The sequence below is a fragment of the Rhea pennata genome, chromosome 2 (assembly GCF_028389875.1).
Source record: "Rhea pennata isolate bPtePen1 chromosome 2, bPtePen1.pri, whole genome shotgun sequence".
Lineage (NCBI taxonomy): Eukaryota > Metazoa > Chordata > Aves > Rheiformes > Rheidae > Rhea > Rhea pennata.
In genome coordinates, this window is record NC_084664.1 from 30447009 (window position 1) to 30472386 (window position 25378).

At 37.5% G+C, this 25378-nt stretch overlaps 1 protein-coding gene across 4 annotated transcripts in view; it reads right to left on the reverse strand.

The window, feature by feature from the left end:
* THSD7A (thrombospondin type 1 domain containing 7A) overlaps window positions 1–25378 on the reverse strand; it is a 201835-nt gene that overhangs the window by 102046 nt on the left and 74411 nt on the right. For 3 of the 4 annotated variants that reach the window (XM_062567772.1, XM_062567771.1, XM_062567768.1), the window contains exons 2-5: window positions 22064–22895; window positions 6061–6309; window positions 4273–4454; window positions 2357–2425 (exon numbers count right to left, since the gene is read on the reverse strand). In XM_062567772.1, coding sequence (XP_062423756.1) covers window positions 2357–2425; window positions 4273–4454; window positions 6061–6309; window positions 22064–22895 — 1332 coding nt within the window. The remainder of the gene's footprint in view (window positions 1–2356; window positions 2426–4272; window positions 4455–6060; window positions 6310–22063; window positions 22896–25378) is intronic. The other variant, XM_062567769.1, reaches the window with a different exon arrangement.

Sequence of the window (25378 nt, forward strand, 5' to 3'; positions counted from 1 at the left end):
ACTGTTAAATAAATGTTTCATTTATTGGAAACATCTGCCATTTCCACTATTCATTTAGAGGGTAAGGGAAACAAGAAGTGCTTTGGGAACAGTAAGTGGTATTAATAAATCTGTTCAAACGCCCAAAGGTTTTTGGAATGCTGTTTTGGAATGCTGTTTTGGGCACATCAGTAATGTACAAAGGGTGTGCTACCAGATCGATTACTTACTGCTTAAAAAAAAGAAAAAAAAAAAAAAAAAAGAAAAAGAAAAAGAAAAGAAACAGTAGGAGATAGGAGAGAAGAAAAGTTACTCAAACATGTTTTCACAAGTGAAGACTCAAGGTGTACCTCACTCTGAATCATTCAGAATTCTTTATTTGAAATGACAGTAAAACAGAATACTTAACATTGTCTGGATTTCTCATGAACTTCTCACTCCCATTACTTTAAATAGATTTTTTCCAGCTTCCCCAAAGCATTAAAGAGCTTAGTTTTCACTGTTCACTGTTTAGCAAAGAGGCTTTGAAAGAAGATGATGCTAGATGCAGAAATTTACAGTTTAAATCCTTGTTTTATCTCTGTCTTTGCATATTTTCTTGTGGTGACAATAAAGATTGTTTTTATTCCTTGGCAGTGATGCTGAATGCTGAGTAGGCTATGTGCAATACTACAATCTCTAGGCGGAATTTGACCAAGTTTTGGTCAAAGATGGAAAGAAAACTGATTACCTTTTGATCAATTCTTTCTCCTTCAGTCTACCTAAAGAGTTGGACTCAGTTTTGTAAGAATTCCAGGTTTGAGGTACTTGCATAAAAACCAAAATGAGATTCAGTTACCCTGTCTTCCTGCCATCCAACCAAATTTTAGCTGACTATATTTAAGCCCCTTCTAGAACATCTCCTCCTCTCTAAACTGGGATAAATTAAAAAAAAAGAAAAGAAAAAGAAAAGCCACACGATAAATTTTTTTGCTCTGAATCTACTAGTGGATTGCTGGAAAAGAGTGAACAATAATGTCCAGAATACAGCCAGAGACAAGCAGAGACAAGAGATTGGGCTCTCCAGCACTTGAACAGGTCTCTAACTAACATCATAAAATAAAGTTAAAACAAATTTTAAAAAGGAAAAACATAAAGAAGGATATTTATAACCCAAATGCCATTTTTAAAATAACTGAAAAAGACAAAATCCAGTTCTGGTCTTAAGCATTTGCTATATTTATTGAGGTCTCAACCTTCCCATTTTCCTCCAGGAACTACCAACAGAGTAGCACCTAGTAATGACCAGGCTGGTGTAAAGAGACCTTTGTTTGTGCCTGCACCAGCAAAAGCAGAGCCAGCTTCATTTTGCTCTTCCTGGCCATCACTTGCTCTAGTTTCACAGCAACCAATGGAGGGAGACTTCTCTGACTAAACAGTTCTCCCTCTAAAGAAGGAAAAAAAAAAGGAAAAAAACAAGCCCAAAACACATCATGATCAACAATGAAAGAGTACAGAATCACCTCCCATTTTCTATAACCATTCCCAGTGTCATCAAAAGACAGTAGGTAATCCAGGTTGCTCACCCATTGAGCAACCACCTAACTCTATGTGAGCAGGACCCTCGTGTTTAGGAGGACAATGAGTGTGTTTGCAGATGTGAATAAATTTATACGTATAAAGAAACCTTCCTGCCATGATCATTCTGCAACAAGAACTTCAAAAGTAATTACAAAAAGATTAGACAGTCCACCTCACAGGTTTACCATGAGAGAAAACTTAAGACTAAACCAGTTAGATAGATAGGTGAAAAGTGATTGAACTATTTACTTTCATCAGTTGCAAGTGAATGGAAGAATGAGAATGGCATCCAGCAATCTTGATTTTCAGCAGTCTAGTTACTAGACTTTTCCAACGCTCTCTCCTCTTACTCATGTTGAAATGTATAAATTCTGACATGACGGACAATACAAAGCAAAATGTTGTTAGGAATTCTGGCATAAGTAAGTATTTGAAGTTCAAATTCCTATCAGAGACATTACTTCATTTTTTAGAATCTGCAAAAAGGCCTGGAATTAGCAAATATGATGAATGCAATAGAGTAATTCCCAGAGCTTAGAACTGAGAGGAAAACCAGTCACTTGCTAAAATTGGTTAAAGAGTGATGAAAAGGAGCTGTTCTTAGATTGTAAGTGGTTAATGTACCCCGTCGGTTTATGTTCAGGCCTGTCACTTTTCAAATTGATCTTTGTTTCTTCCAGAATTTTTAATTTTATGAGAATAGTAAGCTATTTTAGAGCTATTACCCATACAGCCAGCATAGTTCCCCCAAAGGGGACATTGCCTCCTTTGCACACTTTTGAATAAAAGGCCAGGTCAACAGCCTTAATTTACCTACCTGTTATTTCAAAAGTGATCGATAGCAGAGGTGCAGCACTAGCCTTCGACTTGCTCTGTGACTGACTTTCTGAAATAACAGGGAAACGCCACCGTGAGTATATGAGAACGGAGGTCTTCAAAGCAGCCTTCCTGAGATAGCATTAACTATTAGGAACAGCAAGCCACACTGGAAAGAAGGCGTTTCCCACTGCGGGAACAGTAGATGTCCCACCCCTTTTGTCCCATCTTCAATCACTCCTGGTTTTAAATATCATAACATTTTTAAAGGCACTGATTTAATCGCTTCTACAAGAACACAGATGCGTTGTATCACTTCTCCCCTGCACTGAATCTGAGGTGGGAGGGGAGAGACAGCGAGAAAGAAGGAAAGGGTGAAGAAGCAGCCGTTTTTAAAATCTGCTCCCTAACATAGAAATATCCCCAGAGTTTTTTTAAACTAAAGCCCACTTCACCCCTAGTTTGAGCTCTTGAAAAAAACTGTTCTCATGTTTATGCATTCAAAGACTAGTTACATTTTAATCAGCTTTCCGGGGCCTACAGAGATTACCTCCTGATGGGCTCTGCGTATTCCTGTCACATTGTGATAAGGACAGATTTCACACCAGCCTAAGCCAGCAAGACTTCACAGGCTACCAAAATCCTAATCATCATTCTGAACAGTAAGCCGTCCCTGATTCTACTGTTACCTCTTTTTTAGCTGAGAATTTTTATTCCTTTACTCTAAGTCAGGGGCATCTAAAGTTTGTCCCACAGCAGAGACTCGCTAAGAGCCCTTGGGCTGAAGCTGATTTGCATTGAATGAAATGGCTTGAACACTTCTTCTGTAATAAATACAGATGTGGGGCCCATCGAGCATTCCAGTCACATCCAACTGATCCAAGCAGTCACAACAAAACGCGTGTTGGCATTGATATCCTCCACAAACTCTATCTCTACACTAACTTTGACAGTACTTTAATCCCTTCATTAGACTGCAGTTTGGTCAGTTCTGTTCTAAATGTTTTATCGCACGTGACTGATTTAAGAACGTCCCTTTTCTGGAGTATGTGACTGATTTTTTTTTTTTTTAATCATGAGTATTTGTATAATTCAGCTATAGAAGGCAATATATAACATTTAATGAGGTAAAGGCATTTAGCTTAATTCACTGCCCTTTCTAAATTTATAGTACTGTATTATTCTGCAGTAGTAGAAGTAACATAAAATACTCAATTTTTGTTCTTTAGTAATTTTATTTGCAAACTAATTTGAAGAATTTTTCATATAAACTATTCTTCTCTCTTTTCTTAAGAAGCTGTACGGTATGTACAAGCACTGTAATTACAGGGAAGTTCTTCAGGAAAAATCATTTCCATCTCCCAGTTTGAGAAACAAACCCTTGAAATCATGCTGACTTAAAGGACTCAAAATGATTTAAGATAAAACTTGACCAAATCTAGTAAAGAAAAAAATCAACACTCTGAGAATTATAAAAGTCATATTTTTTATATAGTTCTATATTGAGTTTACATGCCAGCATTTGCATATTCTGCTTGCATGTCAGACCTCAGAAGTACATCGGCCAGTTCAAGGACATGCAGAATATCTGCAGTAGATTAAGGAATGGAATTTGGGATTTCTGACCCACATTGCCATGATCTTTTTCAGTGAGGGACATCCTTCATGTAAGACAACATTTTTCAGTAAGAAAAGGTATTCATAGCTAGGAACCAATATTTACAGAATCAAGAATGAAATCTCTGCTCCTGCAATTAAATATTTTCATTTCAATTAGACTTTTTTTTTAAACATAGATGACAGTAACCTGCAACAAAACAAGGCACTTGTGACAGAAGACAAAGGATGTCAAATAGCTCTGGAATGCTGAAGCGCTCTGATTTCATATTAATTCAGTTGCAAGTGAATCAAATTTACCTTCTTTTTCCTTGAGGGTATTTAAATAGGAGAGGAGATTTTCATTAGCTTGCACACAATACGTTTCCCGGGTCTGAATGCCACCTCCGCACAGCGCTGTCTGATTTCCTCGTCTTTTGTCCTGTTGGCTAAGTAAAGGATCAACACGGCAGTCTGTCCACTCTGTGGTTCTCCAACCATACCTGCATCAAATTTGATGAATGAGATCTTTAAAAATCATGAAGCCATGTTGCACAGTATTAAGTTACGCAAGTCAAAACACCATAACATTTTTATCCTTTTTCTAACAGGATAGAGCCCCACAATTTCTTGTACATAAAGATGCATTAAGTTTGATACTCTGTGCAAGTGGAAACATTGCATCTGTTACTTTACTTTTGAAATCACTGCTTTTTAGGAAGATCTTTTCTGTTCAATTCCTGAAACATACTGCATATATAAATATTTTATAGGAGGGAAGAAAATCTTCATATACAGAGAAATACAGGTCTAGGTTCAGATAAGCTTACTTTCAAGACTGTGACTCTCAGTATTTGTTTAGCGCTAGACAGGTAATATGAAACAAAACAAAAATATCAAACAAATGCGCGCACTCAAAAACATAAGAGCTAGAAGAGAAGATGGGGGAATGAGAAAAAGCAACCCAACTCCCCAAACCTCTAGTTCATCCTTGTTATGAGGCACAGAAGTTTCCCCTGAATATCAAGGCAAAGCGATAATTGTATTCTTTTATTATTATTTCGGAAACATTTCAGTAAGTTCCTTTCTCACTGTCAAGATGAAGACAGCTTCTCCGCAGTGCTGTAGTCTCCCTGCTGGGTACTGATGAATGATGAGAAGCTGTGAGCTTTCTAATCAGTGAATGCACAGGAAAGAAGATCTGTGACTCCAAGTTAAAACCCCAATCAGGATTATGAACTGCAAGAAATGTCACAGAATTCTCTACTCAACAAGTATTAAGACTAAATCAAGTGAACTGCTTCCCAATGTGGCTGGAGATGGGGAAAGATGACATTTCAACTCTTAAATGAAAATTATGTACCGCAGTTAGGCATACAGATGTAAAATGGCTTAACATCAAATGACATTTCCCCAGACCTCCTTTTCAGTCTGATAAAGAAAAAGCACAGTTGGGACTCTAATATTAATCTCAATTAGTTGATAAGGATTAGGGCAATCTCTTGAATATAGAGTGCTTGCTGTCATTTCTCCTAAACTTTAAACAGTGTTAATTTATTTACTGCTGCTTTTAGCCTCTCCCACTTTTCATCTGAGCTCTAGTCCCACCTCAATTGGAGTCTCACTAAAAAAGCCTGGCTGCTAAACAGATGTTTATCAGCTCTTTCCCATGTTTAACATTTTGCCTGCAAATAGCGTATTTCATAAAACAATGATTCTAGAAGAAATGTTATGCAGGATAAAGATCACTGACAAATTAATCAAATTGATTTATTATGGTCCTATGTGCACATTTCTCACAAACATGTTCTTTAAAAATTTAACATTAACAAAGATATATGCATCTGTTATTTTTCCCATATTAAGAGCAGGAAGTGATTTCACGATAATAGCCACTATTTGCGGACTTCAGCCTTTTAAGAACAGCACTGAATATGATGTAAATATCACATATCTTATTAAATATGATTTAATAAGATAGAAATAACAGGTATGGGTTTTACAAGTGACTTATAATAATAATGATTTGGGTGACATTATAATTCCAGCCCTGCACACCTAATTTAAACTAGTTATTTTAGCATCAGGAGAACTGAAATGAAGACTTACGTAATACAGGGTGCCACTCCATCCCCTTGAGAAATACACTGTTCCGTTTCTTCTAATTCTGGGCATTCGCTTTCACTGCCAATGGGAAGCTGTTTAATGGTCCGTGTCCTTGTACGATTCCCTTTAGGGGTTGTCATGTCAAAACAAGTTTTGGAGCATGGGGTCCATTCTGTCCATTCAGATACCTGGCACTCCTTAGTGATCACGCAGGACTGGAAAGTAATTGGCAACTTGTCTTGTTCGCAAAAGCTGCAAGAGAACATTAAAATTTTCAGCAAATGCTCACAAACAGTCATGAACTCCTACAGAAGTGTTCTCCATTACACTAAGCATATCAGTAAATATTTGTAACGCTGTTAAGTTCCAATCCACAAGTATTCAATCTTGGAACTGAGGCAAAACTACTTTTGATTAAACTGACTCAAAACAGATGCAAGAGATTTAATTAGACATAACCAATTCATTCATATGTAGGAATACAAAAGAAGAAAGAAATTAATTTTTACTACTGATTTTTTTTTTTTATTTTTAGATCTGCTCTATTACTTCTGCTTGGAACAAAAATGAAGTGAAGGATCAATACCTGAGATGCTCAGAGAATATTTTTGAAGAGATTCAAGTGGTCAGTGTCATCATCTCCTCATTTCCAGACTATAAATCGTTTAAAAATGCAGTTTCAAATATACTGAATACCCAATCATTAATAATTTACCTTGTTACAGCTGGTATATTGCTACAGTAATGCCTTGTGGTCTAAAAGGGGAATGTCATCTACTCAAGGAGATGATCCCTCCACTAATATAGAGCCTTCTGTGCTACCCAGCCTTAATTCCCTGCTCCTCCTGGAGGCCGTCACCCCATTTCCTTTCTCCGTCTGATTGCTTCACTCACTTATTATATAGATTATCCTATATCATCACCTCCTTTCAAGTTCCCTCCTGACATGACACCTGTGAGAGCAGAAATGACCAACCTCTGCACTCATACTGTGACTGAGGCTGAGTTTTATCAGAGGCATGTTTTGCCAAGGAACGTGCAGCAGGGAATATACACAAATTGCTCCAACAAACAAAGCAGGTGTGGTGGAGAGTATCAGTGGACAGAGAACACTTAACAATGTGCAAAACAAAACAAGGACTTGAGATGCTCTGTGGACTTTGCATCTGCTTCTGAACTTGTTTGGGAGAGCTACCACATGAGAAAGACTCATTTTTATTTTCAGAAGCTGTTTTACTAATTAAGAAATAAAAAGCATCTCTATTATTGATTTTTCTTGCCTCAGAGCAATCTCATGGGGCAGGCACATTGGCTGCGATTGGCTTCCTGCAGGGATTAGTTCCTTGACTGAAAAGTGAAATCACCATTGCAACGGAAAGGGTGCAAGTTCATTAGGAAGTCTGGTGCACAGGGGAAATGAAGCCTTGAGGTGCTATGGGCCTCAAAACTAAGGTATTTATCAGCTAAAATAAAATATTCTGAGCTAGTTAAATTCAAAGAAATTTTACCTGAACAAAATCAAATAGAAAATTTTAATAAAATTGAAATAGTCTACTGGAAAAAAAAAGTTTTCTCATAAAACCTCTCCACTGAACAAACATTCTGACAGAAAGTTATAAACCAATTCCACTTAAAAAATAATACCAGGCCTGGAAACTTAATTTAGGCACCTTTCAAATATTCCAACACATCCTGGGCACTTTTCAGATTTCAAGCACTGCTGTATCATTCACAAAGACTATAACATATGCAATACAGCAACTTTAGATATCAATTTTTTTTTTCATAGATCCTTACACTGTAATTGCTACATGTGCAAAAAGACTATCTGAGGTTTCTCACTTTAGGTGCCCCTGTAATTTTGAATACCATGATGCTGAATTATGCAAGCAGGGATCATGACGTAAAGTGTTTTTGAAAATCCAGGCTTAAATTCTTCCATAGGAATCAATGGAACAGTTATTTTGTTAGTGGGATAAGATTCCATAGACTAATTCCCTTCATTTCATGCTCATCTTATTTTTTATTAAAAGCTCCTATAGATATAGTTTATATAATCAGAATGAACATTTAATTTTATTCACTATTATTTACTTGCATGTGCAGCTATGAAGAGGATTCAAACAGAATTCTATCATCTTAATGACCTTATTATATATTTATGTTCCTTGATAGAAGAAAAGCCATGGAGTTAAAGCATCCACCACCCCAAATATATTCATATAAAATGAATTAAATTTGAATGAAATATAAAACAATTTAGTTCTTCATTTCTGGTAACCAGGACATAACTTTTACTAGATGGAAAAACAAGAGGCAAAATCAGCTATCCATTCATTTTCTTGTATGCATATTAATGCCACGCACCACTTGCAGTATTACGGAATTACTGACAAGTAACTGATATTGCTGGAAGTCACCAACAAACAATCTCTTTACTGTCATACCAGCTATTATTTTTGTGAGATGGTAGAGACAGTGACAATTAGCAAAGTGTCACACAAGTAAATTAGTTACTGTTTCTTCTTGCAACACTTGGTTTTCTTTGAACAAATTAGAGAAACTGAAGGAGTTGATTGCAAATACCCATTATCAAGTTTTCTTTTATGCTGCAAGCAGAAAAAGACACATTCGATTGCCTGACCTGTAACTGTTAGTACTGGATGAAGTACCGACTAAAGAAAAATCACATTTAAACTTTCACTATCATATATTTCTTTAAACAAGCCCTAGTTAAACAAGACATTGTGGAAGTGCTTCAGTCTGAAGTTAAAAGATCTTTCCAGAGCATATTACAACCTTTCTGCCCATTGCCTCCTCTCCCTGTCCCAGGCACAGGCATTCCAGTTATCTGAAACTGAACTAATCCGCACCAAATTTTATGTTGCATCTCTGTATATCTCCCATTTTACAGAAGATTTGGGAACAATAAATTTGATGTTCCAGGTCCCTTTTTCAAAGATTTTTTTTTTCTAATCCTTTTTTTGATTCTTGACACCTTCAGAAGATTTGCAAAGGATTTTCAAACAACTTCTTACCAAGAGAAGTAGATCTTTCTCATAACCTTTCAGTGAAGATAACTATATATACACAGACATTCATAATTAAACTATTATTAATACTGCATTATAGAAATGCCATTTTTAAAGTTCAGTGTATGTGATACATTAGCTGAACAGTTTGATCACACTTCCTTTAAATATTTGATCTGAGCAACTGCACAGATTGATTTCTAAGTGAAAGCTGGGAATTTCCCTTTGTCATACAAAATAGCCATGTGGTTTTAGTACCTTAAGTTATAGATTCGATCTCGAACCAACAATTTACAGCAAAAGTTCATTTCATATGGATTCCTCTGCATTTTCTAAAGGATTTGTGGCTCAGATTTAGTTATCTGAAGTTGCACGAATCCTCTAACAGGAGAAAAGGCAAGTGGGCAGGTAACAGTTCAGAGGGTAAAAATCTATGCATCTTATATATAAATCTAAAAATCAAAGGATCTTATACAACAAAGTAGGTAGAGCATGACATTTAATGATTATCAAGACAGAAATCATTGAGTTCCCAGTGATTTCTGAGAAAGGAAATTCTCAGGTAAATAGCTAGGATCATTTAAAGAAGGGAGGGCTTCCACCCCCAAAACAAAGCTTTCACATCCACTGTACTTTCCTCTGTACAAATATAGAAAACCTGGAAGTTCTGAACTGTTCTTTACAGAAAGAAGGTCAAGCATGCTATTTTTTTTTAAATCACAAATGCTTTAGACAGTTAACAGAAATCTTAATTCTATATTCCTGATACTGTCCAAACCACTAGAAGTTCTGCATCAAACACTTCCATCCTCCGTGCATTTTCAGTCACCTCAAAGCATACATTATATATAAAGATAGCTGTGCAAACAGGGCAGGCAGTGCCAGAAAAGTCCTCACGTTCAACCCAACCACCATGCTAACTCTGCTCAGATAATTGCTTGGGAATGCGAAGAAAAGTACATGAGTCACATTAAGATGCTCCGATGAGTGAAGAGGGCAGATTCGTTACAAGAAGAGGTGGCATAGGGGAAAAGTCTACAGTAACTTGCTCTCAATCCAGCAGAAACATTCAAAGGACAGTCTCCTGCGTATCTGTTTTTCGACAGAAGAGACAGCATTATACAATCTGCAGTAATGCTGTGGATCAAGGAAGCGCCATTTAAGACAAAATGCAAATATAGCGGAGAATTAAGTTTATAGTATATAAACAGGTAGATGATACAGTGGGAAGAGAAGACAATCCTAAGCAAAACATCACAAGGCCTGAATGAGTCCTGTTGCTAATAAAACTATCCCTGATTGGGAAAACCTGGATTAGATAAACGAAGTAAGGAAAAAAGGTAGTGCTGGTTCACAGCATAAAATACAGAACGTAATTGCTGCTCAACCTCTTTGGGAGATGTGTGATCAGGAATTTGCGATCACTCACGTTCTGTAGCCTCACGTCTGCTCTTACAGCAATAAACAAAAAATTAATACTGCTTTGGGCAGTAAATCCCCCGTAGGATGGCAAGGTAATTTAAGTGATAATTAAGGCTATGGGCACATAAATAGAGACTGAAACTTTTAGGCATAAGCCTGGAGCAAATTGCATCAGAGTACCTGTGTACAAACGAGCAAGCTGTGTAGTTGAAAGCAGTCTCTTTATTGGGAGGCAAGCTTTTATATGTGTGACAAAAGTAGGTTAGTCAAGAGGTAAAACAATTCTTTTTGAGGACAAATTTATATTAGAGAGTGAAACGTGTTTACAAATTTTACAAATTAGGATAACTTGATTTTATATGCCAATGATCAGTTCAAATGTTTGTAACCTTAGTCTTACACCTTCTTGAAGTTGGTTAGAAAAGTCATGGAACAGACAATTCTGTAAATCCACCTAGGAACATTTTTTGTCAGGTATTTGTGTGTGTGGAGGGGCTGTTTTTACTTTTTCCAGTAGGCAAATCACAGTAGGTGATCACAGGACTACTTACTGATCTCTCAATCATATGCAGAATGAATAGGAAAAAAAGAAAAAATGAAAAGGTTTTAATCAAGATAGTCAGACTCGTTGTACTCCAAGAGCTATGTATCCTACTTGCACAACTAAATCCACCTACTTTTGCTGATCAGCAGCAAGAAGAGTCAATGAGAAAAGACAAATAACAGCATGAGAATGGCTAAATGGTTCTATAAGCAGTAATCAACGCAAAATGATATCTGACTAGGCAGCAGTCAATAAAATGGCAAATACAGAAAGACGGAAAGGCATATTTTCACAATATACCCTTCTGTTTTCCAGCAAACTGTGGTTTGAAGACTTCCTGAACAGGAAGCTATATCTTTGCATATTAGAGACCTTTATATGAGAGACCTTTATAGATTTTTCTTCCGTGAATTTGTCTAATTGCTATCTGAACCCAGATAAAATTTTGGCTTCCACATCATCTTGGAAACAATGAGTTACAGACCTTTATTACTTACTATTAATTGTGGATAATTATTTTTTGTTTTAAGCTTGCTCTATTCATTTCATTTTCTGGCTTTGGGCCTTACATAAGCATACTCTATTCATTTTTTACATAACACTTTTTAAGTTTTGCGACTTCTATAACCTCTCTTTGATCACCTTTTTGAGAGGCCCTGCAGTTCTCTTTCACTTAGTCTCATTTTATATTCACAGTTATATCCTACAATCACAGGTTGTAACCTAATCCTTTCTACTACATGTGCAACTTTGGGATGTAAAATTAGCCTCAATTTGAGGACTGTGCAAGTTCTGAAAGTGTCTGTAAATTAGTATATTTGGCCAAAAATCCAAATTAATGGAAATATGGATCCATACAGAAATATTTTGAGGAAAAATCATTCTGAAGATCAGTCATATAATTTGGTGCTTTTTTCTCTACAGTTGCTCTTCATGTTCGAATGCAACAGAGCTCCAAAACAAGATTTGCAATTTCAATATAAGATTGTAAAGTAGAGAAGATGTCATTTACAATACTCAGTTCATTCACCAGTGCTCATATTTAGCAAGAATAGCATTTTTTTACTTAAATAAAGTAATATACCCAACTGACAAGATTAATGCAAACAAAATATTTTCTATATTTTTTCCACGATTTTGCCTTGTTCTCTTTATTCTTTCATCATTCTCAACATTCACCTGAGTCTTTTCCAATGACGTTTTCGTAGTTATTATTTCTTTTTTTTCTCTCACTGTATACATTTTCCTGGAATTCTGACATAGTTACTTCTTTCTGATTTCCTATTTGATTATATGCAAAGTTGTCCATTGTTCTGAAACGAACAACACGGCTACAGTCCAGGAGGGAGACAGATGCCAACATAAACTTTTGGAACTCTCGATCAACAAAAGCCATGAGTTACAGCTGGACGGAGAAGGACTTAGTCAGAATTTTACAGGTATATTAAAAACTGTGAACTTTAAAGCCTTGATCAGCACTGGATATGATGGTTGCTTATGACACCAGCTCTTTGCCCCTGTGGCTCTGAGGTGCCCCCCAGGTGCACCCACGGGTCTACCCTGGCTCCTCCACACCACCGCATGACCGAACAGCCCACTGCTGCAACACCGATGCTCCAGTATCTACGTACCCCAAGGAGGACTCAGTGCAGCAGGCATTTTCAAAACACACCTAGCACACGCCTACATTGGCAGACCGAAAAAAAAAAAAAAAAACCTAGGAAGCAGTGGTGTTCTTCCTCCCCTTGCCTCTGTCATATTATATAATACCTCAGGGCTTAGACATCACAAAATCTTCAGTGATTAGTAAGAGGAAAGGGTACAGTTCCCTCCTCTGCCTGCTGAAGAGTTCAACGCCAGGACTTTGATGAAAGGATTTTTAACATTATTTTTGAAGATGACTGCTTCATGTTTAGCAAAGAACGCAATCTCTGTTTGTATTCAAAACCAAAATCTCAACACCATAATACAATCTTGTGTTATACACCCAAGATGGAATGAATGAAATTAATAATGGGAGAGAAGTGGAGAAGATTTAATCAAAACCAGGACTAACTGACTGGATCAAACCTATACTGAGTATTATATGAGGTAGTTCAGCAATTTAGCAAAAAAAAAAAAAAGGGGGGGGGGGGGGGGAACGGACCTGCTTCTGAAGGCTTTAGATTAAAGTACAATCAACATGCTAATGAGAAATCCAGACTCCTTGGAAGTGGCTTTAAAGTGGCTTCATCTAAATACTAAGGAAGAAAAGCAAAGATTATTTGGCAGATTAAAAAAAAAACACAGCAGACTCCTTCAGAGCAGGGTAATTGAACCATCCACCGATGTCATAGTCCCAGCCCTGTGTGGCCTGCACAGCATCAGCAGTCTCTTACAATCAGTTGTACCAAAAGGAACCGTAAGAGTCTGTCTTGAATTCTGGTTGATCTCATGAAATGCTTTATCATTAAAGATAATTAGCAAAATGGTTTTCAATCTTTTCCACCAGCCATAAGGCAAAACCTACTGAGATACAAGATCATTTGAGCAAACAAATTTGTCTGCAGAAAGAAGACTTGGAGCTGCAAAAAACTGCTCAGAGAACACCAGAACTAGAGGTTAATTAAGCAGTTGAAAACCAAAATACACACACACACACACATAAGGAGAAGACTTGTAAAGGGTGCCTTTTTGACTGAAAGGCAAACCAAAGCTAGAAAAAGCCCTTGGAAAAGAATCAGAAGATGCATTTGTGATTTCTGTAGAGAGAGAGAAAAAAAAAGAGGGGGGGGGGAGAAAGAAAGAAAGAACGAATGAACTGAGATGGAAAATCATGTCTTTGAAAGACACTCTGGAACCATGAAAGAAGATGCATCCAACTCCCCAAGCCTGCTTAAAACAATAAGGGAAATGAAGCAGGGATTTGAACACAAGAATCTCTTACTTTTCTCAGATTTCCTAAAAGTGCAGTAGAGTGCTTAAAGAAATGAAAGAGTTTTAGAAATACTTCCCCAAGACTGCATCTACTTCTTTTAACTGTGATCTCATGGTGAAGGGGTAAAAAACACACATTAGTGTCATATCCTGGAAGAGTGCATGCTTGTACCACTAGGAAACCTGGCTACAGCCTCCCAGCCTGGATTCTCACGTCCTGTAAGAGAACTAATGCCCCAGGAACAGACAGGGTGGTCTCAAGGTCAAATCAACCTTTGAAGCAGGGGTAATCACCTATGCAGTTTTCTAAAGCAACCTGAACAGTCACTCCACCCGCCTGGAGGTCACCAGGGGTTATGACGAAAACCAGCAATATTCATACTGAGTTCAGGATTTTTGTTATTCTTGTGTTATTTAGGATCAAATTGAAATCAAAATAATGATGGTTAAGTGTCTCCTCCTTATTCTTTAACTGAGTACTACGGAAACTTAAAAGATGTTCTGCTTAATAGGGATTTTGGAGTTAACATACAGAGCCAAGAAATAAGCACAAAGTCCCAAGGTGTTACAACAAACTATTATACTTTCTATGTAGCATTCCCGTCAAAGAGTTCATAAAGTCTGTTGGATCCATTAACCTTTAAGGCAACTCAATCAAATGAATTCTATATCATTCCTGGAGTAAAGATACAGTTGATTTCTGAAGCAGACTGAAGTGATAAAATGTTCAGTATAAAGAAAATCTTTTTTTTTCTCTCATAAATAGAATTAAAGAAATGAAAAAAAATTAGTTTTGTTTAATGAGCAGGTGTTAGACAGCAAGAATAGTAGAAAGCTGATTTCACTCCAGAGTCTAAATCATCCCAACAGAGTTACAATTTACTGTGAAGATATAAAACGCAATATGTAAAGTCTAGTCATCCTTGAGAGTTTCAGTTTATGGCTGGTACATACTTGTTCCTTTAAAGAAGTTAGTGAAAGCGTGTCTGTATTTTTTCCTAGTGGCAAATGTAATGAGTATCCCTTATGACACAATCCTGATTCATTTCTCTCACAGCTGCACTGTTTATTATTGGCCATATTATATATTGTTCTAAGAAACCTTTAGTACCTCACAGTATAATGGGCTGTTATAATCACAGAAACAATGAGGACTCTTTTATTCATTTACAATTCAAGTACTGTCCAGATAAGTGCTTTTCACAAGACTACTTTCCCATGATCCTTTCACAATTTTAATTAATTCTGCCAACAAAGATGCAGAGCCAAAACAGCTTTGAAAAACAAAACAAAACCCTCCACAATCTTTCTATATTATAGAAGAAAATATAGATTACAACTACTGTGTGTCAAGGAAAACTACAACGGCTAATACAGCAACAAGAAGTTCTACTACATCCAAATAAACAGCAACAGTAGCTGCTGCAGTACTGTTGTAGATACCATAAGAGACCAAAAAGAAGATAAAGCAGTTTTTAGAAAGAGGTACTATCTTTCACAGCCCAGTGATACAGTGACATGTATGCATAGTTAATGTTATACATAACCTGCTGCACTAATTTTAAAATTATTTGGCAATGGTCTACATAGATGACTTACTGAAACTTCTTTATTTTTTGGAGAGGGAAGGTTTCCCTTTGCCTCTGGGAATATTTTGTCCTGTTGTTACCCTTTAGGTACCACTAATTCGTATTTATTTTGAGCCTAAATGAAAGTTAGATTCATGGAGTTATCAGCAAAGAAACAACGATGACAAACTGTAACTAAAAATATGCAATACTGAAGTTAAAATAAGAAAAAACGTATTAGTAATATTAGTTGTGGTTTACGTATTATTTTAGATTGGCTCCCTGTATCGATGTGTAGTTTTTTCAGTGCCAGTGGTTTAATGTCAGTCTCCAACATTCAGACAAAGCGGTCAATGGTAAGAGCTAGACTGGGCACTCATTTTTAGCGGGAGCTCTGCAAGGGAAGCAGAACTGTGCCACTTCCCTTCCTGTGCAGACCTCGCTCCTCGCGGGACAACACCTCCTCAGCTCACACGTACTAGGGAGTGTGCTACGTCCCAAGACTGCACTGAGCAGTCATATAGAGCAGTCAGAAAGAAGAAAATAGCCCTAAAATAATAATGCATTCTTATTTGTTACTTACGTGACTATTTACTATAGTACATCATAGCCTAACATATGATACCAATATAAATAAATAAAAAAAAAATCAGAAGAATATTGCTCAATTGGTTTTCTGAAAGTATTTTTTTGCTTAGCAATCTTGAAGTCAATTAATAGAAAAATTTTCTGATGATGAGGCAGAGAAGATGCACAGAAGTGTCATGTAGAAGAATCTTTGTTGAAGATTTCAGAGCCTAATTCCATTTACCAATGAGCATCTTAAACTCCCATTAAATTAAGGGCAGAAATTCAACATTCATAGACTTCATGCCTAGAACATGTAGCTTGACAATTGCTACACAAGCTATTACATTTTGCTAAATAAGACCAAATGCCTGTATTTGAATAAAAGTATACTCTACAAATGTGTCCAGTTTTGATGCTTTGCTCAAAAAAATATGAATGACATTGAAACAACAAAACAACCATTCAGTATATGAAAAGTGTTTAAATATGGTGTGGAAAAAGAAATGGTTCATTGCTGGTGTTTCAATTATTCAGTGCAGTGTGCACATTTCCATCTTAAATCTAGATTTTGGCATAGTGTGTCAAATGTATAGCAATAGTGACAAGCCACTGTCAAAACAGCAGCCTTAATAAAATGATGAAGCAGGTACTCAGAACGGAAAGGAACGCCCCATGAATAATATTATGCATATCCACAGAAACTACTGTCTCAGCCTAAATCACATTAAAAATCTACAGGATGCTTCTGACTTTCAAATTCATGGAAATTCTAAAGTACAATGAAAAATGTTAGGAAAGCAATATGTTTGCATCCCTTTTCTCTAATGATATTTATTTTTTATATCTCAATGCATCTGACAATAACCCTGAAGCTTCTAGTTATCAGGAGCTTTTTCTTCCAAAACAACTATCTTCTTCCCTGTACTACATTTGTTAAGAGCACATCCTCTGACTATTTCCAAGGTAATTTCTCAAGACGACTGTAAATAACTACTTAGCAAAACCATAATATTTACAGGTGTTCTGTTCTCAGGTAGCTTATAGCTTCTAAAATCCTTACAGTATGGTGAGCTTGGAGGCTTCCTCTACTAAAACAGCTACAGAGGTGCAGTTTGCAGTATATATCTCCAGTAATGTAGAAGAGGTGAGCACGTTCCTGTCTGTCCTCAATGAGACAAGCTAAAGCTCACTTATGCTCCTTCATGATTATAAGCTGGCCTCTCTACGTTGCTATGTCCTCATCCTGTCTCCATGAAGCTTCTCTGCAGACATCACCATTGCCTTCACACACATTGCCCTTCCTGCCAGCTCAGGGAAGGAAGAAGACTCTTGTAAGGCTATCTCTAAGCAAGGAGTATATGACAAGCAAGTTGCCCAGGAACTGATCAGTGTTTCCTACATTTTGGTTGGATGTTCTTTGCCATCATTATGCTCTGCTATTGCTCTTGTGCAATGCGATTTCTCATTAATGAAATAAAGACCTGTATATAAATGAAATTTTACTGTGGCTTCTTCATTTCTCAGTTTTGAGTCATCAGTAACATTCAGCTTCACAAACAGGTTTCTACCACAGAAGTGCTGCCAAGCAGAATATTAACTAATTCTGAGGAGAGCAGCCAAAGGGCTGGCAAGGACCATTTCTTACTTTCATTCTTCTATTTTTCCCCCCACCATAGGCAGGGCATTTATGGTCCCAGCTTAAGTAAGGTAAGGAATCTAAACCCAGATGATGAAAAGTGAGAGAAGAAATAGTGCATAAATTTCTGGGAACATATATTTTTTCTTCTTAGCTAATGATAACTGCAGAACTGCTTTAAATACTATCCTGTTTGCAGCCACTCAAGCCAACTTGATTTAGCAGTCATAGCCTGTCACCAAGTGTGTAGATCAACAGCTAAAGGGGAACTTTTGTCAGTGAATTTCAAAATTTCTGCTAAGGTGCCAAAACACACAAGCCCAGTAAAAATCTCCTGTTTTGTTTCAATTCTGGACAGAAGCGCATTCTTACAATTATAAATACTTACATGCCTGTGACCGTAACCTGCCCAAATCCTTCCAAATTTCAAATTTGTTTCCCATTCCAGCAGGATCTGAACAAAGCATCTCAGTAAATGCTTATATGAATTAAAGAGTGTCAAAACATTTTTTCCAATACTTGTCCAAATATGGCCAAAACAGTTTTATTAAACTTTCCCCCAAAAGTCTCCTCAGGAAGACAACTGAGACTAAATAGTAAAATTCTGGCAAAGTACAGCATCTGATCCAACAGTTCTCTCTATGATCTCCAACAAATTTCATCTGCACCAGAAAGACAATTTGACAGGATCTGTATTGTCCTCTATGCTAACAGTAACGCTGCCCAGGTTTTGTTAACTATCCAGATCAGTCATTTTAAGGTCTGCTTTAATTATCAAATTCTCTCTTCTCCAACAGAATTTATAACTTTATTTCTATTTTTAAAAAATATTTTCAGTGCACCAGAATATCAGTCTAAAGGAAACAGAAAGAAAATATAGACAATGTAACATGTACACTATTGCAGAATGAGCAATACAAAATCCAATATTCATCCTTCACAGGAGATTATGTATTGTTCACTCGACAATAAAGTATATAAATTACACTTTGATTTTCTTGTTCTACTTCTCTTTACTATGCTTGGTGTGCTGATGCATCTAGAGTATTTGCCTTTTTGAAGTTTTGCTGACAGCTTTACAGAATCATTTTCTCTGTCTCTGGAGCACCCCTCTGAAACTTGTTATTTGTAACCCTTTTGATACCACACCAATTTTGCTACCTCTGCAAAAATATTACTCGCCTGAGGGTTTTTCTTCTTCTTCTTGTGCACCAGGGGGCTGATTGTTTCTGATTGCTAAAGTCAAAACTCACAGAAAATGGACTATTCAAGCTGAAGAGCATTTCGTATGAGCACAGCAGGTTTCCAGTCACCGTGCTTGTCTATATTATTTAGTAACACAGTTACTATATGATGGAGATTATGAAATCATTTGAACAGGCTGCACTGACAACCTGGTAGAAAAAATAATTCTATTGCTTGATATTCTGGAACGGCAATCACAGAATAAGGCATTTGTCTGCAAAGTGAAGAGTGCAGCATAAAGAAAACAGATGGATATATAGCTGACAGATAGATAGGTCTGTAAGAGCCAAGGTATCATTGCTAGAATTTCTCATGTGAGTCATAAAACCTCAGTTTCTTGTTTTCACAAGAAGCAATGCAATTGGAAAAAAAAAGATTCTACATTGAACTTTATGGGGATACTATTATTTTAGAAATCCTTTGTGCATTTACAACATAAAATTATATTCATTAGACATGAAAATATCCCTGACATCATTTGTACTATTCTCTGTCTTGTGAAGAATTGCTCCTACATTGTATTATCTATTGTTTCACTGCCTCAGGCAACAAGGTTTCATCCTTTTCCCTTCAGCAATTATTCTATAGCCTAAACGCACATGTATGGTTTAGTATGCTGAGATAACTGAAATTAAGATAATGTTACTGATCTGAGAGAATTCAAGAGTGAGTGTAAAGATAATAAGAAAAGTATGGTATTGATTGCCAGCTACTCTTAAATCTTATTTTACCATTTATCAGAGTCTCGTTCAGTCCATGAATGTTCCCCTTTTTTGTCCCCTACTTTTTTTTTTTTTTTTTTTTTTTTTTTAATGTGGTAATTCTGAATGATACAGTCAACCTTTCAAAAGTATGGGGATTTTCAAATAGATCTGCTGGTTTCCAGCTACTATTGGTATGTTTAATAAACTGTTAGTTTACTTGAGGGCTAATGACATTCGTAGCCTGGTGCACCTGACCACGGATGCAGGAGAGAGGCTGGAGGGAAAGGGCACAGACAATCTCTTCCTGTACCAGCACTTGGGGCAGTGCTGCAGCCAAAACTTGGGTCTGCCTGACCAAGCTAATTTTTAAAGTCCTTCTGTAGACACCTAACCAAGTAGGGGTCAACAACTGCAGAACTCCAGAGCTAGAAGGGACATCAGAAGGCTCTGCAGTCGGCCCCACCTTGTGTTACTCTACGGTAACACAGGGTTACCCGTATCTGTCATTCCCAGTAGATGCATTTCCAAACTATTCTTATAAACCCTCAAAGATGGAAGCTCCACAAACTCCCTAGGCAGTCTTTTCCAGAGCTTCACCATAAAATCTAACCTTATTCAGCACTCCTGTGACTAAGTCTCTCATTGCTCTTCCTATACTTCCATAATATATGGAGAACAGTTCTTCCTTGTGTCAGGTTTTTATATTCTCAAAGACACATCTTCTCTCAGATGTCCCTCCTGTCAGCTAAACAACCCAATTCCTTAAGGTTTTCCTTCAGCCAGAGATCTCTCATCATTCTCCTGTTTTACTGCTGGATTCTCTCTGACTGGTTCACTGCCTTTCTTGTGCCCAGAGCCACCATGTCCCCAATGACCCACAACCAGTGATGAGTAGCCTGGAAGAATGTATGGATTCTTTATACTATAACTCCTGTTTATATATCCCAATATGACATTTGCCTTTGGCATAACAGCTTGACATGTTCAGCTTGAAAAGAACTCCTGCTTAATTAGTTGTTCCCGATCCTTTTTTTTTTTTTTTTTTTTTTTTTAATCTGCTTGTTCAGTTTTGTCTCTAGTCTGTTTACAGGTTAGGAAAATGAAGTACTCTACTTATATCACTTTGGAATATAAGTAGATTGTAAATAAGTCAGGACTTACTGTGTTTGGGGATGTGGGTCCTGTTGTTAGACACTACATTCAGGCATGTAGAAATGAAAATTTTTAATTATTTACTTGAACTTCTGAGTTTAAATATACTCAAAAGACCTGTCCACTATACTAAAAAAAACTATAATATATGCTTTTGCACAGGTATGGTCAAATCAATTACAATTCTGTGACAGGATTTTTAATTACAAAAAACTCAGAGTAAAATATCCTAGTAAAAAGTTCATAAATGCTAATCGAGCTGCAGTAGGTGTCAACCTGATTTAGCAAGACCTCATTCATTTCACAGTTGAAGTTAAATTGGTTAACTGCGTACTGTTCTAGAGGGAAGGAAGCTGAATCACATCACAGACAGGAAAAGGTAAAAGAGAAATCAAAAGGTTTCAAATCGAAGCAAAATATGCTAGGGGACAGGAAGGAAAAAACATGAGCTAGTAAGAGAATGCCGGGTAGAATTGCCAAGTGGAAAATAATATGGTGACAGAAATGTACTCAAAAGCCTATGGAAAGTGTTAAGTAAACATTTGTGATTGCCTAAACCCTGGAAAAATAATATATATGTAAAATAAAACACGGGAGGGGAGCATCAATACCAGAAAAAATGGATAGCAAAAGAGAAAGAAACATGTGAACGAAGGTATGTGGAAGAAACAGAGGATTCAGTCTCCTTTTGACAAATTTTGCCATAGGAGACAAAAAGGACAAACAATATGCTTTTCTATTTTGAAACAGAAAATATTGGAAGGAATAGCTTCTGTGTTCTCATGCAGCATCTTTCTTTCTGTTTTCTACGCCTATTAGCTGCCAAACCTATCTCAATCTCCTGCTACTCCTTCTGCCTAAAGCGTTAAAAGCAGGAAGGTGGGTATCACTGGCTCCTAATGTGTGTGACTTGCTATGGACTAAAGACCTGCCTAAACCCACAGAAAGAGAAGAGCCATTTGATAAATCACATACAGTTTTTGCTTAGACAAAGCCTATGATGTTAGTGTAGTTTCATAGTGCACTTTTACGTGATGCCCGGATCATCAGCACAGCTTGCGTCTGATCATGAGAGGGATGTCCAAATTGGAAATAGTGCATGTGCTACATTGAGCTTAAGGCCTGTGCAAAATACCACCATTGTGCAGTTTTTGCATGCTTTACTTAAAAGTAAATAGAGACAAATAAAGATATGTAAATTAATTAATAGTGATTACCTCAAAGCTGCAGTTTTCCCATTTTTGTGAGTACAAGTAACCTGCCTGGTCTGATACCCAATTTGTATGTCCCAATATTTGTTCTCCTGTCTGTTTTGCCTGTTTCGATTCCTCTTCTTCTTAATTAACTCACGAGCCTCAGGATCCCGAACTGCTTTTTCTCTATCTTTTTCCTTGTCTTTGTTCTTCCCTCGCTTCCTCGCTTGCCTTATCTGCCGCGAGTGGGGCACCGAGCAGGCACTCCAGGGTCCCACGTTTAGGCTGTACATGCTTTCTTGCATAGCACAGGGGCTAGACTGGCAGATATGAAATTCAGTCAGGTTGGGACAAGCAGAGCCACCGAACTGCGGCGGAGCCACGACGTGGCGGGTTCGGTGCTGCAGCCCGCTGCCGCAGGTCTTGGAGCACTCCGACCACGGGGCAAATTCGGCCACGATGCAGTCCTGCCGGCAGGGGATGAGGCACGCCTGCTCCTGCCGAGGCTTGGGCTCAAAGTACTCGCATATGACATCCTCGGCCGGGACGCCGTTGGCTTTCTGAATGCAGGTCACGTCCCTCACCTGGATGCCTTCCTCGCCTTTGAGGCACTCGGCGGGTTTCTCGTGGCCCCTGGCCAGGACGGGCCGGCACTGATTCCAGCTGCCCAGCTGCCAGTCGTAGAGCTCCTTGTGCCAGTCGCACACGCGGAAGCAGTGCTGCTGGTTGTCCGGCCTCTCCACCTGCTTGCAGTTCGTGGGCAGGGTCGTCCAGCCCTCCACGTGGGCACACCACACCGCTCGCGTCTGGATGCCACCCGGGCCGCACTCGTCTCCCATGCATCGCCCCCACGGACCTGGAAAACAAGACGAGATGCTGACGTCGTGCTTGCTCTCCTATCACGGAGCAAAGCTCACAGAACCACTTATGCGCTTCCTGCTCCCCTACAAATATCAGCCTTAGGGAAACTCCGCAAAGGAATTAGTATGGGATTATTATTCATCATCTAGTTTTATGATAACAAATGTATTTCACTTTTTGGCCTAGACAAATTAAATACTTAATTTCAAGAGCATAAAGAGGGATTAATCACACTGGTGAACTGAGAAGTCACAGTCATCATATGGTTTTGATTTGTGTGATGCTACACAAAGTCCTTCCCTCCAAGGCATTTATCTGATCTCTCACCTGCACAAAAACCCTTTCTTTGATTGTTTTAGCTTTTGCTTAGTTTTTCTACTGTACTATTCTTTATACTCTGATGCCAACTATTATCACATTCTCTTCCTTCTCTATTGTATTAAGTAATGAGAGCAACATCAAAATATGTTCTAAAAAATAGGGGCCATTTCAGGTCATGGTAGACCAGTTCTGAGCTTTCCTCTATTATAACCACAATAAAAAACATAAGTAGGTTAAAGGAGTGTTTATTCCATACAATGCGTGAAATGACTTGTATGGAATATGTTGTGGGAGAAAGAGACTTACCAGTACTGGTAACTCATAAAAGAACATAAATTATTATTTTTTAAATCTGTAAGTACTCCACATTGTCCTAATAACAGTAACAGAACCAATTAAACCGTATATATCTGCATGATGATACAGTTGTTTTTCCTTTTAAAAAATATTACATTCACGAGATTAAATGCACAAATTGAACAGATCAGAGGGTAAAGAACTGAATCTTTGTTAGTTGTGAAAAGACAACATTATGCTGTTGGTATTTTTCTGTTTTTAAGACCCCCTCAAACAGGTCTAACCTGGAAAGCATTGTTTATACATTTTGCATTAACTTACTATGAAAGAAGAAAAGATCAAGCATTCAGGAAAACAACTACAACGATTTCCCAAATAAAAAATGTCTACCTGCATTAAACAAATGCAAATTTTATCAGGCAGTTGTTATCCAGAAGACAGTTTTTCTGATTGCGAAGTGCTAATGTTTCACGAAAAAATCTGTGGCCAGATCATGCAATCCTTTTCATCTGAATGACCCCATGACCGTAACAAGACTATTTGCGTGAGCAGAGCTGCAGGATTTGCAGGGCTGAGCCTCTGTTGTTTCCCAAGCAGGTTATTAAAGGAATAGTGGTAGCAGGTTAAAGGAATTATGACAGATACAAATTATTTAAAAAACTTTCTCATTTAATGATTGAAAGGAGTATGAGGCCGTATCCTACTACTGATTCCCATGGACTTTAAAACTCTCATTGACTTCACCAGAAGTGTCAACTGTTCATCCAACACTAATTGCCGTAGCAGTGTGGGGACCAGATTGATGCTGGCCTCTGCACTCAGCCTCTGTGCTCCTCACTGCCGTTTCATGGAGCAGACACTCAGCCGAGGCACGCTGCAGCTGAACAGTTTGTTTGTGGTTCTAAAATCCTAAGCATTAATACCAGATAGCAATGCCAGCTGGCAGAGACCTATTCAGCTCATGGAAACTCCTCTGCTGTTTTTTGCAGATTAAGTTTGAATTAGGGTTTCCAAGGTTTAGCTAGATACTCAGGAAAATAAATAATATTAAATACATTTCAGTTTCCATTTCAGCAAGATTACCCTACTTTATTTCTAACCAGCCTTTCACAAGTAACACAATCATTTCTGTATTTAATTTTTTAGAGTACTTATACTGACTTAAAAGATATACCATTTCCAAAGAAAATTATGTTGAAACTCTATTTGAAAATAACTACTGACTTTAAAAGAATAAAATGGCATAAAACCACCAACTAAAGCAAAGAGATTAATTTAATTGTTACTGAACATAAAGCTAAGTCATTTGTCTTGCAAACTGCAAACTCCTGTCTTATCACATCACTGCATCCTGTGTATAACATGTGTGTGCAATTAAGGAACCCCTCTTTACTTATCAGATCTTTACTACTATACTCCAGGTGAAGAATTGCTGCTTTGGGATTCTACCAAACCTGAAATCATCAATTATCCAAGAAAGCTTGCTTGACAGCTAAGCATTGCAAATCCAATGCATTACCATGTTTATACTAATGCAAATATTAAAAATTTTAACCGCAGTGCATTAAATCCTGCCTTCACTAATATAAATATGAAAGAAATATAAGAAAAAACCTGCACATGGGTGTGATAATTGGGCATCAAATAAGCTCCTTGAACAGATTACAATAGGGTTGCTTTTAGGACTTGATTTTCAGTGCAGAGGAACCTTGAGGTGCACAAACAGGCTCATTTACTAAACACAGCGCTATTCTGCTTTTGTTGTGAAGTAGTGTGCAATTTTATAAAAGCATTGCTAGTAAGTACTAACCAACCACATTTATGCGAACCTCTGAGCAACCTACTACTCAGCACCTCTAG